This window comes from Rasamsonia byssochlamydoides (assembly GCF_041956645.1).
Source record: "Rasamsonia byssochlamydoides strain NRRL 3658 unplaced genomic scaffold VTN77scaffold_17, whole genome shotgun sequence".
Classification (NCBI taxonomy): domain Eukaryota; kingdom Fungi; phylum Ascomycota; class Eurotiomycetes; order Eurotiales; family Trichocomaceae; genus Rasamsonia; species Rasamsonia byssochlamydoides.
Genome location: NW_027192400.1, coordinates 153628 through 173024, shown reverse-complemented (window position 1 = coordinate 173024; position 19397 = coordinate 153628). Strand labels below are relative to the sequence as shown.

Below are 19397 nucleotides of genomic sequence, written 5' to 3'. Positions count from 1 at the left end.
GAACTGTCATTCAACTGATATATATAACGGCTTTTGACCATTTTACTGTAGCAAAAACAATGAGTATTATGAATAAATAGTTATATAGTGCTAATCTAATCGTTGGGGATTAATAAATATTATTTTTATTTTATTTACTTTTCTTTGAAGAAAACATTACTTGGGGAAAATGTCACTTTCAGAGATTGTTTTACTCTTCCCGCAAAATATAGGCTTTATCGTCTCTTTCTCTCCGTCTGTTGTTCATCACGATGTCAAACTATGGATAGTTTAGATACTCTCTCCGTCTAGTAGGTAGATTATATCGGATTAGATTGGAATACAAGATTAATGAACGACTCATCTTCCTTTGTTTCTAACTTGTACTCGTATAATGTAGCATAGCTTGAGTGGGTTATAGTTTGAATCCCGAGCCTTAGGTAGCTAGGTAGGAAAAAAAGAAAGGGGGTAGTTAATAAAAGAAGAGATATTATTTCAGGTTTTTCTCTCGTCTCTGTCTCTGTCCCTCTCCATATTCTTCTCTTCAGCAAGCTCATCGAGGTTATCTAATCTAATCCCTTTTCTACGAGGAGTATTCTCTCTTCTGCATTACTTTTTTTTTTCTGTCATTGTTCCTGATTAGGATTGGCGACAATTCTTTATGCGCCTTTCACTATGTATAGGGTCATGTATTGCTAAAAAGGCTTTCACCTCGGTTCTTGTCAGTCAGATAATTCAATCAAATCAAGTTGTCAGAGTAGTTTGATTCTTCAGGTTTCATCACCTGCACTCGGTGAGTGAGGGTTAATAATATTATAAATCACCTCTGTAGATTGCATTACGGCCTCCTCCCATACACAAAGTGAGCCTTAATATACAGATGCAACGACCGATCCTTCAGTTCATTCCGCACCATGGCACACAGCACTTCGACCTCTTCCCTCGTCCAGCCAAGAACACGCGTGAAGAGGGCAAGCGTGTACGTCCCCACTGCTTCTATCTGTTGCGCATGCTGATACTTGCCGATCTCCTTTAGCTTGGGGTCTTTTGGCCACATGCCGATTGGGACCTGTATATCCATATATCATAGTGATGGTTAGGTTAGACCTTCTGAGCGTTCAGTATCCCATTAGACGAGAGAGTTACTAACCTTGTAAATCTCGCTCTTCACATCCACAAACCCCGCCTTGATCATGCGCTCCTTCCACGTCGCTATGGTGGTCAAACTCTTGCCGAACCGTTCAGCAGCATCGTGCAAGTTCTTTATCAAGACCTGGCAATTCGTGGCTTTTGCATCCGTGCCATCATCCGAGAAGAACATCGCTTCCCCGGTCTGCATCTCCAGATAGCCTCCGGGCTTGAGATGGTTGAACGCTCGGCTGAAGAGACGGTCGTAGTCGGCGACTGATCCGTTCAGTTCGCGGCCGTGGATGAAGTCGAAAGCGTGGGAAAACGGCCAGTCGCTCTCGAAATCGTCGATCTCGAAGGAGCAGTTTGGGGGGACACTATATCATCGGCTAGTATCGCTTGGAACGGGATTTTTAAGGTATGTACATACAAAGGAGGTTGGATGGGACTCAAATCGGTTCCTATTCGCATTAATCAGGCTGCCTCTGCATACCTTTATAGGTAGGTATGGGTCAATGCCATACCGATCACTTGCGCGGAAGGATGCTGACTGCAGATACACCTTCAGCACGGAACATAAGAACAGATAAAGGGTTTCGACGCACTCTGCAAAATCTATGGCCCAGATCCCAGTCCCTGTACCGAGGTCAAGGACCCGCTGAGGATTCGGACTGATAGGGGCGAGGTGAAGCCTGCCTCCTAAGATAAGGAGGTAAATATGATGTAACAGATCCATCCGATCCTGCTCTTCTTCGTCGTTGGGCTGGTAAAATCAGCTATTCTCGTATTCACCTCTAACAACGGAAGGTGATATATACCAGGACATATGATCCCTCCCGGTAGGCGTGGTACCGGCGTCCGTTCTGAATATCATCAGAACCTATCGACCAGGATATCCAGATTTCTACCCATTCTCACCTCATACCTGATCCTCTATCAGCTTGGAACATAAATCAGCATGTATTCACACGACAGACTGCGTCGTACTTGTAGTCTCTGATGCTTTCACTGAGGGACGTCAGATAGCTGGCGGACTCAACACTGCCTGTCTATCAGAATAGCTGCCATTTAATGGTTTCGGTGAGTCGAAGTGCTCACAAATCAGCGGAAGCAGAATCTGAATCGGCTACATTGTCCTAGAAAAGTGTCAACTGGACACATATCTTTCATGAAAATCATCACATGAATTATATACTCACATCTACTTCCAGGGTCGGTTCAGTTGGTAGGACGTTTGCCATGATTTACGATAGTCGGATGAAGGAGGCTTGCCAGTCAATGAATAATTATCACAGAGCAGCAAGAAGACTGCAATGTCCTTGAGCAACAACAACTCGCAAATTCGCATGACCTTTTTATACTAGGTCCATAATGTGGTGGAAATTGATGCCCACTATTGCCAAGGAAGAAGAGAGCGACTCGCATCAATCTAGACCTGCCACGCTCTGCAGTTGGCATCGTCCCCACATCGACATTTCATGTTCTCACCAATGCCTAGCAACCTGGAAGCTTGATGGTTGCTACGAGTGTGTGGTAGCGATCCGGATCTCCGAGTTAGCAGCCGTTACGGCCGTTAGTTCCCCACATTAGCTTCTGCCGTTTCAAAATTAAACATCTATATTAAGTAACTTAAACGCAAGATTATCTGCAAGTACGGAATACATCACGTTGATCACTCCAAACAAACAGTCTGACTGGATAACTCTACTTACCAGATGTCTTGGCCGACTGCTGACGTGGCAGGAAAACTATTCCGTATGGGATTTGCTTGGCAGTTATCAAAGCAGCTAGGTATAAATAAATCCCTCCCTGCGTATATCTTATCTATCTATCGATCAATCTGCTCTTGTTCGTACATACGCCAAGTCCTGCCAAGAAGAGATGGGACTACATACTCCACCGTATTGCGTATGTACATACATACCAGGAAGGGAAAACTGAAGCTGAAGCATGCCGAAGTAGAGATGAATGAAAAAACTTATTCATTCATTATTATTATTTTTCCCCGTTTTTTTTTTTTTCCGAACAAGAGGAGGAGGAAGAAAGACGTGGTGGTTCTGGAATGAATTCATCGTTGATGCTGTAAGGTCAAGACATGTTATGTTTAATATCTTTTGTTTAATTTCTTTTTTAAAAAGAAAAAAAAAAAGAAGAAAATGTATTTATTTTTTTTATTTGGCAAATGAGTGAGTTCAGAAATCCCAACTATGTACGGATGGATCTCTTCTCAAGCCTCAGGAACCTAAGGGGAGTTCCCCCCAAACCTATAGGTTCCCAACTTGGGATGCGAATTGTCAGTCTACAGGCTGAAGCATTAATAATAATCAAAGAGTAAATGCTACCTCCCACTATTATAGATACCTCTTGCGTACAATATTAAAATCGGTATGAGCCAAAATAGAAGATGAGTAGGTTCTTAGGTATGTAGTAACATTATCTTTTAGTATATATACTGATGTATAAAAGATACAGATATAAGATTCCTTATCCTAATTTTTATACTCTTACTTTACTCTCGATATATAATACGGGTTCTGCCTGCCTGCCTAGGGCTACGTCATATCTTTCATTAAGGTCTTTTACCTTCGTTTCGAGATCAACCAACCAAGCCATACAGTTAGGTCCGTACTTATTATAGTACTGTACTGGGATGGGATGCGTTTGATGGTGAGGATGTAGCATAACATGATAGAGAGAGGTTTGCATACATGCCCACATTCAAGTCAAACAGCTGAACATACTTGGTTTGCAAAGTTGGTCCTTGTAGCCACTGCTATCCTTAATATCATTTTACCCAACAAAAATAATATTACACTTTCTGAATAATTATGCATTTATTGTTAATATAGCTTTATCGAACTTGCAGGTGATACTGCGACCTTCTTCAATCTAGTGTCTGGTACTTAGTAGGATTTTAACAATCGCAATACAAGCAGTGGACCATTGCTGCAGGGACGATCGTAGCGATGACGATCGTGGACGTCCACCATGATGAAACCACCTTTCCTGATTCGCACTCTTTTGGTCCCGAGAGATGGTTGGACGACCCGCGTACTGCAGACGAGGCCCCATTTTAAGAGTGGTGCACCAAAGATGCTTGCTCGTTTTCAGATAAGGAGACTGATTGGCTCCTGCTCAAACGCTGCACTAAAGATTCTCGACTTTTCTCTTCCAAAGATCCTTTGCTCGTCATTATGCAGTGCACCAAATATATTTGGCTTAGCCTCAGGCAGCGCACCAAAAGTTTTTGGCTTGTCTGTAACAAAGATTCTCTGCTCGTCTTTAGGCAGTACACCAAAGATTTTTGGCTTATCTCCGGGTGGTGCAACAAAGATCCTTGGTTTGCTTCCCAGAATCACATTGGGTTCTTGCTTAGGGGGAGCACTAGAGAGACAGTCTTCAAGCAGAGGGACAGTGGGTCTTTTTGCTGAGCTCTCCCAACTCTTGAGAGGGAAATTTTGTTCTGGACACATTTTGAAGAGCGGGATAGCAAAAATGGTTTAACTGGTTTTCAAAATGAGTGGACGAATTCACAACAGTTTGTGAATCTTAAAGTCAAGGGTTACTGCATTGTTTAAATATTCAGTGGTGAGGTCTTGGAGCTGGATCGAGCAGACTCTTAGTGCAAGATGATTCCAGCACATAATAAGCAAGCACCCGTAATCATTTTTGCTTATTACTTTCTCTTGAATCTGACAAGAGGCCGAGAAAGTCTCATGAGGTAATCAAGTTCACAATCCATGATAACGGTACTATCAGCAAGATTAGAAAAAGGAAAGAAGGCACCCCTGTTGGCCAAACTAGCAAGCCTCATAAGAGGGATTCCATAGCAGATGTCTCAGACCAAAGCGAAGCATAATCTGCTGACTATTGTGTGGGCTCTTTACTCTCGGACTCTTCCAGGAAATACGGAGCTGATTTTGATCAATCTGAGTTTGCCAGTGAGGTAGAATGTAGTTTCTTTGGACCTAATGGCAGTGTGACTACCATTGTTGGTCATGAGACTGTCGAATTGGAGCTTATCCTTTTAATGGCATATAACTATGGACAGGAAGTCGTCTATTGATTGCAGATCCTTGTTTAAAGTTTGGCTCTTTACACCAAAATCACAAGTTGGATCTAAGTTGATTTCGAGCATACTTGGTTACTCTGTAGCACTGGATTGCAAGTAGCTGTCTTTCAGAGTAAGCTTAAGAAATGACCGGATTACGGTTTACCACTTCACGGATATCTGATTACTCAGAGGGTTACCGAGCATATTTCAAGAACGAGAGATCACCATCAGCCAACTAAATGCATGATTCTTTATCTAAGCCTCAACCATCCACGGATACGGAATGCGAATTCTGTTTCCCGAGAATATTCCTTGATATGGACGAGCGCCCATTTTTGTCAATATCTTAACTGATCAAGTATTGGAGCAAAAGCCGCTGATTATTGCTTGAGGAGGACCAACGACCACAGTTTCAGCACCATTAACAGTGACAAAAGTGTTGTCAAGTTATCTATAATGAAAGAGCATCAATTACCTATTACTATGCTATTTTATGGTTCATACAAGAATATTGAATTAAATATATAATGCAAACACTGTATTGATCTACTAGTTACGATGATGTTTGACAGTCTTTGTGAAAATAGAGAAGAAGAAAGAAGGGATGATATTAATACAAAGAGGAAGTCGAGATGGGTTAAAAAAAAAAGAAAGAAAGAAAGAAAAAAAAGAAACAGAAAAAGAAGCCTGATTCCGTTTCTGGAGCGTCAGTTCTCCTCAAAACGATGAGGTATGAAGAGAATTTACAACGACATTAGATTGTTGAAAAAAAAAAACTTTTTCAGAGACTGCCAATTGTCAGTTTCTAAAAAAAGATACCAGGCTTTAAGCGAGTTGCTCCAATGCCCATGATTACTATTGTAAACAGTTCAGGGTCCATGACTTTGGATCTCTGCCTCTTTCTGCTCTCTCATCCGTCTCCACGAGGCGCCATACGCCATCTGCACCACTACGAGACCAAACGAGGCAAGCATGATGAACATGAACAGTGTAAATGTCCAGCCAACGTTCATCGCGTTGATACACGGCATCACGACCGCTGCTCCACCCGCACCCAACAGGCACCGGACCAGGTTGAGAGCGGCCATGGCGGAGGCGCTCTTCTGCGGGTAGACGTCGACCAGGAACGTGGACACGATGCTCTGCATCGAGATGGCCGTCCATCCAAGCACGAACAGGCAGATAATCGGGACAGACATGTGCACGCCCTTTTCGATCGTCCAGCCGAAGATGAGGACCGACGCGCACTGCAGCCCGCCATATAGCCAGACGGGGCGCAGCCGGGCGCGCTCCAGAGGGAAGTCGTCCGGGTTGCTGGTGAAGGACGCCTTGATGCGACGGTAGTCGAAGTCGAGCAGCTTCCCGGTCAGGAGGGTCCCGCAGATGCAGCCGGCGCCATTGGCGATGAAGATCAGGCCGGTCTCGATCTCACTGAGGCGATAGTGCTCCGTGAACAGGGTGGACAGCGCCGTGAGCACCATCTGCCACACCGTGTAGAAGATGCCGATGAAGAAGACCGCAAACGTGACCTCCAGTCGGACCAGGATCCGGACCGTGCCCAGGATATCGATCTTCTTCCTCTCTGAGACAACGGGACTGGGTTGTTCTGGAACATCCAGACGCTGGCGATGATATCGCCGTCTCTGGACAGCAGCGAGGGGAGATTTGGCCCACAAGCGCTGGGGAGGGATTGAGCCATTGCCCACGATCGACCGCAGCGTCTCCGGCAATACCACGACGAGCACTATGAGAAACGCCCCGCTGTAGATGGCCAGAAAGCAGAAGATTGGGCGCCATCCCAGCGTGTTGGCGAAGGCGCCGCCCAGGATCGGTCCCACTGCCACGGGCATGAGCAACCCGGCCTGGAAGAAGCCCATGTAGCTGCCGCGTTCCTCTCGAGTCGTGATGTCGCCGATCACGCCGGCGCCGATGGCGACGGTGCTTGCGCTGCCGGTGCTCTGCACGCATCGCAACACCATCAACTGGGCGTAGTCCTTCGTCTCTGCCAATCCGATGCAGGCGCCGAGAAAGACGACAAACGTGCCGATATACGTAATCCGGCGTCCGTACACATCGGACAGCGCACCCCACAGTGTCGGCGACAGACCCTGGAAGATCATATACGTCGTGACGCTGAGATTGACGAGCTCGACCGAGACGTTGAGATCGGATGCCACCTGCGGAATTGCGGGGAATTAGATGTTGGATGGGAAGCCGGAGAAGGTTGCCGCGATGGTCGACGGTTGTCTAGTTGACTGTCCATGTTTCCAAATTATATTGAGTGGATATAGCTGTCGCAGCTCAGATTTCCCTTTGGGTAGCCTCCAACACCTATCAAGATCCACCACTCTCCCCTCCACACGATTACTCTCTCTGCCAGCAAGTAACGGGTAATCAAGTAAAGCTGCTGACATGCTAAGCAAGACTAGCAGTCTTGACCCGGACTAATCAGCAAATGCGGTAATTACGTGTTCCCGGATTCGACTGAGAAGAAGACCTCACCGGCAAACCACTGTGAAGCGGTAAAAAAATCAACAGGGATCATAAACTTCAAGGCGAGTAATCACGGCGGACTGAATCGAAGTTAGGGACAAAATTCGTTTTTTACCACAAACCCGCACGTCGCCAATCAGATTTTATCCTTTCTAGCGAGCCGCTAGTAAGGATAGGTTGGCAGTAATGTAGCAAAAACATAATGGAAATGTAGCAGTTATATAGTTTCTACTCCTTCATTATAATGCAAAAATCTCTTTGCATGCCCTTACTGTGGTCAAGCAAATCCCAACCCACCGAAAGTCCAGACAGAAATACACAGAGTTAGATGAAGACACAAGGCCTGTCTAAACCCAGGACGATCTTATGGTGGGTACTTAACTGTAAGGATCATTAATCGAGAGCGAAATAGATCCAAGGGTGGCTGCCAGTTATTTTTAGATGGATCCCGTTTGGGCTTGTGTTTTCGGTCCACTTCAGTCATTTCGGCGGGTATAAAAGCCAGATTCAGACTCTCATATTGGCCTGCCATGTATGCAGGAAGATAAAATCGCTTCCGCAAAATATAGAAGATATGATGAAACACTTCTTCAAGATTGCTAGAAGGGCGAGACTGATTAGAATATGTATAATCATTGACTAATATCGAAATGGCCGCGTACATATATGCTGGTCTACATTTCCGCTAGAAGACTGTGTCAGTATCATTGCGTCTCTTCTCTAAAGTTCTTTCTCCATCTTGAGGTTTGATGTCTGTTCCGTGCGTGGTAACTATAGTCCATTGCATGCTCCTGAAGCAGCATTATTGAAGGCCTGTATGGTTTAAATGAGGGTTCCATCTACTGATCAGGTGTGATCGCGCTCTGGCGGCCAAAGTAGATTTTGTTCATATTATTCAGTTTCGTCTGTTCTCTCGAAAGTGTTCTAAGGGTCGTAAGTGGTAGGTCTACTGGATGAATCTGGATGGTGGTTTGACTTCTTTAAGGCCTGCCAAGAATCCTAACGGCCACTTACCTGGTTTTCAGACATAGTACAGATCAATCCTATCTAATAATTGTATCTATCTCATTATACCAAAAACACGTAGGATGAATTCCTATCAATTTAGGCTCCTTCAATGAATAGTTCTAGGTAAAATAAGCTGATTAGAGACCATGTGAGGAGAAACGATCTGTGATAACATGATTTGCACCACCTGGGAGGGTTATCCTAGCTTTGACCTCTGGGGATGGTTCGGCTGGCAAAATGATACTGGGGTTGCATTTGGTCGAGGGTCAAGAGTCTGTTTAGGGTTGAAGTACGTTCTCCTGTTTTACCTACTGGTTGTTGCCAGTGATCAATCACATCAAGGCTAATAATTCACCTAGTCTCGCCGAGCTGTATCTTGCTTTGGGAATGATCTTCCGCCGTTTTGAGTTCAAATTGTATGAGACGGATGTCACCGATGTGTAGTTAAAGGATGACTTCTTCACCCCACATGTCAAGCGAGACGGCAAAGGCGTCATGCTGGTACTTTCTAAAGTATGCAGGTAGATTGAGATAAGCGTTAATCTTGTCTCAGCATACTTGGTTGCCGAAAGAGCGTGCCTGAAACGACGGCTTGGTTATAATTTTGACAGGAGAAGTTTGATTATCTGTCTAGGTAGTTATAGGCAGATCTATAGGCTCTAAACCTATTTATTGTATGTACATACCTAGTTCAACTATACGCCTTAACTACGCTCTCACAATGGCTTTAACTTAAATAAGACGGGTCAGCCTAATGTATGGTATACCTTCGAATGCCATCGTTCAAGTGCCATTCTGCATGAAGAAGATCCTGACATAGAGAATATCAGATGTGATATGGGTAGGTAGGTAGATTTTCTCTAGGGCAGGTATCATGGCATTGTATACTATACAAATTCTGATTATTCATTTTTCGGTTATGATTTTGGGTTAGCAGAATCAGCGCTGTGAAAGTCATGAAATATTATTCATCACGAAAACTGTTTTATTAAAAAGATAAAAAAAAAGTGATGAATTCCACTGGTAGTTTTGGTGGTAATGCAATCTTGGAGCTTTGCCTAGAAAGTCCTATGTCATATTATGGAGTGTGGACTAAACAAGTAGAGTAGAAGACAGGAATGTAGGAAGAGAAAGAGATAGCGTTACAATAATCAATGCTGCAAATACCCTTAACTCTGTTATATAATAATCCTCAACTGGAGGAATGAGGAAGAGAGGAGGGGGGACGTAGGATATAGATGAATGTAACACAGCTCTTTCCCAGCAAGGAAATCAATGAGACATAAAAACATTCTCTAGGGGCTCAAATGGCTCAGGCTAGCACTGGAATTCAGTAAAAACATCCTATTATTTCAATCTCGTCTTTGAAATTCCTCCCAGCTATAAAATATAGATAAACTCGTAAAGGTCTTATACTATCTTTGCAGGATAAGAGGATTTTAGCTACGCAATATAGGTCCTCTATAAGTTAAGAATTATGAACATTGAATTGCTCTTTACTTAATACATATAACTTACCCAAATACATCGAAATTTGTTTCCTGACGATCAACCTTCATAGATTATAAAAGTGACTGACTGATCAATATTCCGTAAAAAATAAGATAGAGTAAAGAGCAATTAATTCTCTTTCGGTTTACCGAAAAGGACAATTGACAATTCCAGTGCCAGAACCATCCTGACCAACAATTCATAAACCCTAGCTAGTACTAATAAAATGTATCATTTCGTCAGTACTTAGACTAAGTTCAACTACCCCAGCAGGCAAGGCAACTGAAATGAATCCTTACACAGTAGGTTAGTAAGGACACAGAACAGCATTAATATTGTGATACACTGCTTGAATGTCCTAAAGCAAAAGAAATTTTAAAAAATAAAAAAAATCACATGGTTCTCTTGACTCCCTATAGCACATCAGCCATGCAAACAACTTCCTGCACTGGGGCAGAAAAAGATCTCAGTCTCTATGCCGTATCTCACCTGGCAGCCATTTTCATCGAAACAGGTCCCTGGAGTAGTAGTAGTTTGACCTACGACTACTACTGTGACCAGAGAAAGGATCAGGCCAGTCAACCAAATAGGCAGCTGCAATGTTGATTGGTGATAATTAAATGTGATCTAGGAATGGATACTTTTGATATAAGAGAGAGGGAAATGAATATGTGCTGTACTGGGTTATTGATCAGCATTGTCTCCCTTTATATAGCTCATGGTGGGCAAATAGTTAATCTGAAAGTAGTACATACATACATATATAACAGAGATAGCCATTCTGTCTGCATGCTGGGAGCTTGCAATCTCGCTGTGAAACCCTGCAGCTACCCGCGACAAAGGAAGGCAATGTGAAATCTACCCCAAAGCCTATGTTTCTGTTCTTCCTCCATCATTCCTATTTATCTTATAGAGCAGTCATTAGCCTCCCAATATGACCCCTTCTAAGTCTTCGACATCACGAAGGAAACACGGAGCTACTATGTACTGTACATACCTCATGCATACGGTGGAAGCACGCGAGGCCCTTGAGAGGGACAATTTGATCTTATGTAACAGGAACTTGACTCCTAACCAGAAACCTTTATAAATTGCTTCAATATGGTACGTAAAAGGACTTGAGAAGCCATGATTGATAATAATAGGATGTTTTCTCCTGCTCTTTCATCCGATCTGCAGAGGAAAATAACTAATATAGAAGTAGCTGACTAGGTAGAACAATATTCCATATAAAAGAATGTAGAGAGATCTCTCCTTGCCAAAGGAATAATCCCAGTGCCAGGACCATCACGATCAATGTTCGTAAACCCCAGCTAAGCTAATTCTGTCCAAGTCGATCATTTTGTCAGTATGTACATACATACCTAGAGACACTGCCGCAGCAGCGACTGGAATGAAACTAAATACTTACACAGTAGAGAGTGAACTTGTATCATGTTAGCAAACAAAACAAAGCAGCCTGTACATTGCAATACAATGCTTGAATAAGCAAAAGAAACTAAAAAAAAAATAAAACCATACCTGTGTCTCTGGTCCCACGGCATAACAGCCATGCAAACAACTTCCTGCATTGGGGCAGGCGTAGACTGCGCTGATCTGATTGTATGTCAACACACAATCGTTTGTTGTATAACAGCTCCCTTGAGTAGTTTGAGCTACTACTGTGGCGGAGAAGGAGAAGGCAAGGCCAGTAGTCAACCAGATGGGCAGCAGCTGCATGTTGATATTGATAGTGTAATAGAGAAATGAATGGCAATATCACGTATTTTCAATGTGAGGAAGGAGATGAAAACGTGCTGTATTGAGCTGTCTGTCTGTCTGTCTGACTGTCTGTCGCCCTTTATGTAGTTCATGGTGGACACTGAACTAGTCTGAAGTAGATTATATGTAGTACATACATACATGACTCAGTTAAAGTTCTTAATATATCTTTCTTTGTGTCGGATTATTAGGTACTCTGGATGTAGTACCACCAGTAGTGTATAGCTGCAGTTTGACAGGGTTGCAACACAAGGATTGTGGCATGTTTCACAAGTTAGGTATTTTCTTTGTTAACCTGTGCATCCCCATACTACAAACTTGAGTGGTTGATATAAGGTTCCATTCACGACAAAATTGCACGCTACTAACAAAGAAATCGCAGACACGTCATAAGTTTTTTTTTTTTTAAATTGTTGTCTCTTGGAATACTCTAAAAAGATATTTAAAATGTAACTCAGATGTGAGCCTCCCTAGCTATGTTCGAACCAGTCATAGGAAGACCTCAATATCAAGATCAGTTCAGGTCTTTTGCTATAGTATGAAGTTCTAACCAGTCTAGAACATCGCCTATTAATGTATGTACATACATAATTTGTTCAATATTTTTTTCTTACATGCATTACAGTAGTATGTCACTATCAACTCAACAATATCTTAAAAGAGATCACCGCCCCTTGCACTAGCACCTGATAATCGACTACATATCGATACGCGAGTAGAACCCGCCGCTGCATATGTACATACCTAAGTGTAGATGATGCCAGAGCGGATGTTAGAGTCAGTGTTCCAGCAATAAAGTAAGCCCCGGTTTTATTTTTAGCCAGAAGTATCCGGTTTAAATTTTAAGTAGTTCGCTGGTAGGCCTAATATTAATAGAAACAGACGAACCCCCGAGTTCCAATTTCACAGGTTACAAAGCTCGGCAGTAAGTCTAATAATGGGTTTGTCTTCCTGTGAGGAACAATGACTGTTTTATATAAAGATGAGGTTAGGCCGTCTGAATTTGCTTTTATCCACTAATAATTAATTGGATTCTTTCTTGCTCCTGAACTAACTACCTAGTCGAACATCGCTCCTTAGATTTCCCATCTCTGTCTCTAGATTACCTGATGTAATTATGTCTGTGAGTCAGTTCTTCAGGTATATTTATTTCCTATACAACAATACTCTACGGTAAACCCCTATCAGTTGATTAGGTGATAGGTACTGCACACTTATTTATTTACTTCATGCCAACCCATGTCATGCCTTTTATCCATCTATTTATCTGTCGATAATATCTGCAAGTCCATTATTCCTCACATGTGTATTTCTTTGCATATGTAATGTACCTAATATGTATGCACATACATACCTTTCTCTCTGCCTCTCAAATCTGAAATCGGAAATAAAAAAAAAACCAGAACAACGGATGATTAGCTACATTGCGTACGGTATAGATCATATCAACTCAAGCCCGTTTTCACTGTGCAGTATCTTTATGAATGTGGCCACCTAGTCCGTTTCCTCTGAGCCAATTCTGGCTATATATAGATATATATTGAACCGTCACCCACTGCATCACAGGCTGGAATAATACTGGCAGCGAAAAGAGTGCAAGTTATATGCTTGTCAGTATGCTTTTATGATATCCTTCTCCGCCCCCTCAACCTGCTTCAGAAACTTCTCTGCTGCCTCCCTATCACTCGCGAAAACATGCTCCGCCACCATCCGCCGCGGCGTCTCTCCCAACCACTGGAACAGCGAGAAATCCTCAAATTTATCCGCGCGGAAAATCTCCAACAGCTCGAGCGGCTCGTCGTCGCTGAGGTTCTCAATAAAATGCCCCATATTCTTCGGCACGATACCCACGTCCCCTGCCATATAGTCGAACGTGCGCGCGTTACCTTCTGCCGCAAAGATGGTGACGCGCGCCCGGCCGCGGATGAAGAACGACCACTCGTCGGCGCGCGGGTGCCAGTGCATCTCGCGGATGGCGCCGGGGTTGATGAGCAGATGGGCGGCGGCAACGGTTTTCGACAGGGGGAAGTTGGTGGAGTCAGTAATCCTGACCTCGCCGGCGGCAGTCTTGATAGGGTCTTGCGCCAGCATCTTATGCGTGAATTGCAGGGCTGATTTCTTGTAATTGGGTGGCTCCTCGTCCTCGACAGAACCAGGCACGGAGCCTTGGAAGATGTACTTCTCCTTCTCCGGGATGGCATTGAAGACTTCGGGGGCGAGTTTGAAGTTCTCTGCAAGGACGGATTTGGGTGTGTGCGCCAGCCAATCTGTCAGCAAAAACGTCGAGTCCTCCGAAAAATTCCCATCATCAAAAATGAGCAGGAATTCCGTCCCGTTCGGACTCAACCCCTGCAGCGAATGTGGGTGTCCAGAAGGAAAATACCACAGGTCGCCCTTCGCGAGGTCGTCGATGAAGCTGCCGCCGTCGGGGTCGAGGGCGGTGATACGCACCCGGCCTTCGAGGACGTACGCCCATTCGGCCTCTTTGTGCCAGTGCAGTTCGCGGATGGCGCCTTCGTCGAGACGCATGTTGACGCCGGCCAGTTCGATGCTTGTTGGCAGCTCGCGGATGGTGGTTTGGCGGGTCCAGCCTCCGTCCTAGAAATAGTCAGTAAGTCGTCATGCTGATAGTGCAGAAGTCTGCATGGCAGAGAAGATGTCTACCTCGATCCTGATATGTGAATCGGCAAAACTCCAGCGCATGTTGGCGAGATTGCCATGATCGGTGCTGGGCGGCCGCACCAGATCAGGGTTCTGCCTCTCGCGGTCCTTGTTTCTGGGTCCTAGGACAGTCGCGCCCTCGCCATTGCGAAAGGGCAACGGATGTAACCGGTCGCCCACCGAGTCGACTTTGTGATCGAAGGGATCGCGGTGGTCTGGCGAGAAGGGGGGAGCACCACGTGATCCTGCAGGATGCTCTACAAGAGATTGCTGCTGCCGTTCGATTATAGGAATGCCCAGGCAGACATTTGAAATGTACAGCAAGAAGAATAGACAGAGACGAAAGCCTTTCACGAGAAACATTGTTAATTTTGTAGGCAGTGTTGTGTTAACACGCTTTAGTTCTACCCGAATTACATACAGCAATGCAGTCACAGCAATCGACTGCCTTTTACAACGACAGATTTATATATAACAGTTAGCGATACCAACATGTGATCTGATCTCTATCATTATATAATAAATTAGATTACTAAACCATTAATCAATTCATATTTTACCTGATTTTCTTGCTTGTCAGCTTACATCCGGCCCATTCCGCGGGTCATTGTTCAACCAAGCTTTTGCCGGATATCAGTCGACGTCATCGTCTTGCGTAGCACAAAGCCATAAAGCAATAATCATCCGCAAACGGATGTCGTCTAGTAACTAGTAATATCTTTGACCTTTTTTCCCTTTTTTTTTTAAAAAAAAAATAAAATAAAATTAAGATTGGTCCCACTGATGGACACTATTTCTAATAGCTGCACCTTACTCTCAGCAAGAAAAAAGGTGATAGCGATATCAAAATAATTTACCTACATATGTATGTGCAGTACATACCTGTACAGTCCATAAAGTCCATCTAGGTACGTACTACAGTGCACGTCCTGACATACCTCTCATATTTCGAATGAATATATCGACCCCGCCAGTCTATTTCCTCGAGGATTCTCATTTTTCTTTCTTCCTTCCTTTTTTTTTTCTCTCATTTCTTTGCTCTCATATGGTTTTAGGGTTGCTATGAGTCGCACAAATGGTTACGGCACGGCCGAATACAGATCCCTGCGAGATGCGCCGGCAGCTGTCCCTGCTTCATCTGAAGAACCTCTTCTCCCTAAGGCTACCATCCGACAGTACTTACTGGGTGATGTAGACCCCAGCTGGGCCGACCTCATCCTCTTGCTCTGCTACACCATCACCGGCCTGCTCGACAGCGCCGCCATCTCCATCTGGGGGTCCTTCGTGAGCATGCAAACAGGCAACACGGTGTATTTCGCCCTCGGGCTGGTCAGTCCGGACGACGCCAGCATGAAATGGGCGCGGTCAGGTGTGTCGATTGCCTCTTTCTGTGCAGGCTCGCTGCTCTTCAGCCGCTTCCATCGGATCTTCTCGCCGCGACGGCGGTGGGTGCTGTGTGTGTCGTTCGCTCTCCAGATGGCCTGTATCGTTGCTGCTGCTGTAATCGTCGTCGTCCACCACAGACGTCTTGTCTCGCCGCTGCATTGGACGGTCATCGTGCCCCTCGCGCTGGTTGCGTTCCAGAGCAGCGGGCAGGCAGTGACTAGTCGAGCGCTGGAGTACAACAGCCTGACGAGTGTCGTCCTGACGAGCATCTACTGCGACTTGTTTTCGGACCCGAAGTTGTTTGCGATGCAGAATGTCGAGCGGAATCGCCGGGCAGCAGCACCGGTTTGTCTTCTGGTCGGAGCCCTCTGCGGAGCGTTATGGGCGCAGAGTTCGGTTGGACTAGCAGGAGCGTTATGGACGGCGGCGCTTTTCAAGGCGGTTATTGTGCTTGCATGGCTGGTGTGGAGGGAGGGAGAGTCGACACTAATTACGTAGATACAAACACTGTTTTATATTGAGGGAGAAGCATGCAATGATAGAATAGGAGGCCCATTCCCCCACATTTCAATACTATCCAGGATTAAAATCAAATCGACCGACAACCCGTTCTGACTGCGGTACAGAATACTTTTTTTAATGTCAGTACTAGTAGTCATCCGGCATCGATGGCTTTTTCCTATCCAATTACTACTCCATACCTATACTGTGGTACCTCTATATAGTCTCTACCATGCTAGTCTCATCATCTCCCTCCAACTGCGGCAATTACTTGATAACAGACACGACAGCAGGTAATGACTCTGTTGGTCTTATTCCATAAATTGTACACAATATTAAATAACAATTTCGGTTTACCAATTGACTGCTTCGGCCGTCATTTGGCAGCACGTGATCAACCCGTCCTGCCACGCACCGGGGACCTACCACCACGCAGTCTCGTCTTGTCTTGATAAACTGAATATGGTGTCATACCTGCATCCAATTTCTTTCTATTCTATTATGTCAGCGCCTGGCGGACAGGCCTCTCGAGGTGTCTTCCTAGATAGACAAAACAGATCCATCATGGCTCCTCACACATATTATGATAGTTGATTGTTAGCTTTGTACTATCACTCTGATCCGCCCATTATCAGAGTAACTGTGGAGACGAGGCACGCTAACCCCACAAATAATGCCATCCCCAGATAATGGCACAAGTGGGGACAAAGCTAATACTCCACCTGAGACATCACGCTCAAGGAAACTGTGGTCGTGGCCATGACAAATTCCCATCCTAAAGGGATGCATGGGTGTCGTCTCGAGTCTCTCTCGAGCATCAAGTGTCTCAGCAAAAGCACGGCGCTGTCCCCATCTCAATTCAGATTGGATCCCGTTTGCATTACTCTAGTTTGAGGGAAACAGCAGGAAGTCGTTCAATCTGAAACTCCTATTCCTGTCTCTGGGAGTCTATGACCGCCACAATGCAGATGCGGACCACCAATCAGAAGCTGAGGGCAGCAAATTCGACTGCAATGGGTTTCTCTCCTTTGGCAAGGAGCAATTTCCTCCCATCGTTCGTGACTTGAGAAGACGGAGCCCATTTCAGTCCAGTGCTGAGATACGGCCAAAGTAAACACATAATATACTATTTTGTATAAGAAATCGACGAGATCGATCGCCACTCCAACAAGGCCGTATTATCATATCACTCGGTGCAATCAGAAGTTCTAGGGGACGGGGAACCTGATTGCCTGACAACAGGGCATCGGTGCTTGCCACCTTACAGGGATGCCCGGATGTCACCCCCACAGCCCAGTCAGGTCCATCCACATCTGCTGCTCGCAGCCTTGCCCTTGTGACTACCCCGCTTTTCGACATAGTCAAGGTTGGCTCTATTCCCTAGTATATAAGCTGTACTGGCCGCCTGTCGAATTCCTAAACTCGTGGGCTTTGTGAGTCTGTGACCATCCACACAGACACAGACACAGCCAGAAACCTCAACCTATTCATTAAAAGAAGCCGATCCACCATCGATATGTCATCAAGTCAGATCTTCCAAAACTTATTATCTCTTCCGGCACGTTCCAGACAACAAGTGGGCACTTGGAGGAACAGGTTTTGGTCTGCAGGTACAGAATCTCTCTTCCATAACCCCAACAACGCCGGATATCAGTCAACTAAAGGCAACGAAAACTAGATAAATCGAAAAAGGAGGGCCACTTACTGCGAACGTCATTCAGTATCCATCGACCAGTCTGGATTGCTGCAGGCGGTGCTACTTACACGACACTGGGTGCTGTTTACCTCACACTACGCTTCCTGCGCCACGTCAGATAGCCACCACCGCTATTCCTCACCATCTAAGTTATCAACTTCGCGACCTTCTCATTTATATATCGATTTCTTCGCGATTCCTGATGAATTGATATATCGATTGATGAATATGAATTGGCTGGAGGACTGTGTTTAGGCAGGATTTTTTTTTCTGATTTGATTATTTTGGTTGGTCTGATTACTGTAGCCATACGATGGCAAGAAATGGAGTTTTCAAATGCTTATTTACAGTTGATATATATCGCGATTTACTATGGAAATCAGAATCATTATTGCTGGTCAGTTGAAGGGGCCTGCTGACATAGTGTGGTGTATGCCGACCCTGCCAAAAACTGCAGCCATCCAGGTACAGATCTACTGTCCACCAATGGTTGATTGGGGCAACAGGTCGGAGCGAACTTGGACGCGATGGCAGTTGTCCCGCTGAGATGGAGCGCCACAGCAAGGTCTTGCCTAGACACAATGAAATCTGACAAAGTCGGTCCAAATTTCTGGGGTCCAGATCAAATTGATTTGATCGAGGCTGACCTTGGCCGTGTATTGGCATTTCAGGCGTCGCTCACAGTCCAGCCGTACTTCTTCCTCAGTGAACAGGGTTCGCTGCATTGGAACACAACGAAATATGGGCAGTATACCAACAAGAAGTTCTGTGGCCTATCTTTTCAGATTGGCTGTTTCAAGCTTCTGTATCGAGTCTTTTTAAGTCCTGGCCCTCGTCCTCTATCCCACAGAAGCAAACTCAGTTTCCTTTACAATCTATCATGTTGTCCGAGAACGAAAAGCGCATTATCCAACTCCATCTCGAGAAGGTACAAGTCAGCCGGTTGGCTCTCCCAGATGCTATAAAGTCTGGAAACAGTACCAGTCAGACCCTCATCATCCAGGAGGAGTCCCTGTGGGATATGTTCAAGACGATCTACGACTGGGACCTTGCTGGCACTGTTGCTGTGATTTTTCGTCTGTCTGGTCCTGCTGGCGTCATGCTGATGAGATCTTGCGGAAATTTCGTTGCTTCCACTGTGAAAACGTGCTTAATGCCCTACAATGCTTTCTCACTGCTGATACGTTTTATGCTGTTGTCGAACATTACCCTCTCGCTCTGGATCATGTCGTCGCATGT

The 19397-nt window shown here is 45.0% G+C and overlaps 6 protein-coding genes across 6 annotated transcripts; 3 read left to right on the top strand and 3 right to left on the bottom strand.

The window, feature by feature from the left end:
- Positions 1 to 817: 817 nt before the first annotated feature.
- On the bottom strand, positions 818 to 2348 carry VTN77DRAFT_2205 (uncharacterized protein; the record flags this gene model as incomplete). Its single annotated transcript, XM_069418020.1, has 10 exons — positions 818 to 1048; positions 1130 to 1484; positions 1538 to 1568; positions 1632 to 1657; positions 1713 to 1870; positions 1926 to 1970; positions 2026 to 2032; positions 2095 to 2148; positions 2206 to 2243; positions 2307 to 2348. 10 exons carry the CDS (start codon positions 2346 to 2348, stop codon positions 818 to 820), a joined length of 987 nt encoding a protein of 328 aa, XP_069279390.1.
- A 3682-nt stretch (positions 2349 to 6030) lies between these two features.
- Positions 6031 to 7281, bottom strand: VTN77DRAFT_2204 (uncharacterized protein; the record flags this gene model as incomplete). Its single annotated transcript, XM_069418019.1, has 1 exon — positions 6031 to 7281. One exon carries the CDS (start codon positions 7279 to 7281, stop codon positions 6031 to 6033), a length of 1251 nt encoding a protein of 416 aa, XP_069279389.1.
- A 1554-nt stretch (positions 7282 to 8835) lies between these two features.
- Positions 8836 to 9106, top strand: VTN77DRAFT_2203 (uncharacterized protein; the record flags this gene model as incomplete). Its single annotated transcript, XM_069418018.1, has 2 exons — positions 8836 to 8951; positions 9022 to 9106. The coding sequence occupies 2 exons, from the start codon at positions 8836 to 8838 to the stop codon at positions 9104 to 9106; spliced, it is 201 nt and encodes a 66-aa protein (XP_069279388.1).
- A 4419-nt stretch (positions 9107 to 13525) lies between these two features.
- On the bottom strand, positions 13526 to 14938 carry VTN77DRAFT_2202 (uncharacterized protein; the record flags this gene model as incomplete). The annotated part of the gene is made up of 2 exons (XM_069418017.1): positions 13526 to 14512; positions 14579 to 14938. The coding sequence occupies 2 exons, from the start codon at positions 14936 to 14938 to the stop codon at positions 13526 to 13528; spliced, it is 1347 nt and encodes a 448-aa protein (XP_069279387.1).
- A 699-nt stretch (positions 14939 to 15637) lies between these two features.
- Positions 15638 to 16459, top strand: VTN77DRAFT_2201 (uncharacterized protein; the record flags this gene model as incomplete). The annotated part of the gene is made up of 1 exon (XM_069418016.1): positions 15638 to 16459. The coding sequence occupies one exon, from the start codon at positions 15638 to 15640 to the stop codon at positions 16457 to 16459; it is 822 nt and encodes a 273-aa protein (XP_069279386.1).
- Positions 16460 to 17978: 1519 nt separating this feature from the next.
- Positions 17979 to 18280, top strand: VTN77DRAFT_2200 (uncharacterized protein; the record flags this gene model as incomplete). Its single annotated transcript, XM_069418015.1, has 2 exons — positions 17979 to 18072; positions 18141 to 18280. 2 exons carry the CDS (start codon positions 17979 to 17981, stop codon positions 18278 to 18280), a joined length of 234 nt encoding a protein of 77 aa, XP_069279385.1.
- Between the last annotated feature and the right edge of the window lie 1117 nt (positions 18281 to 19397).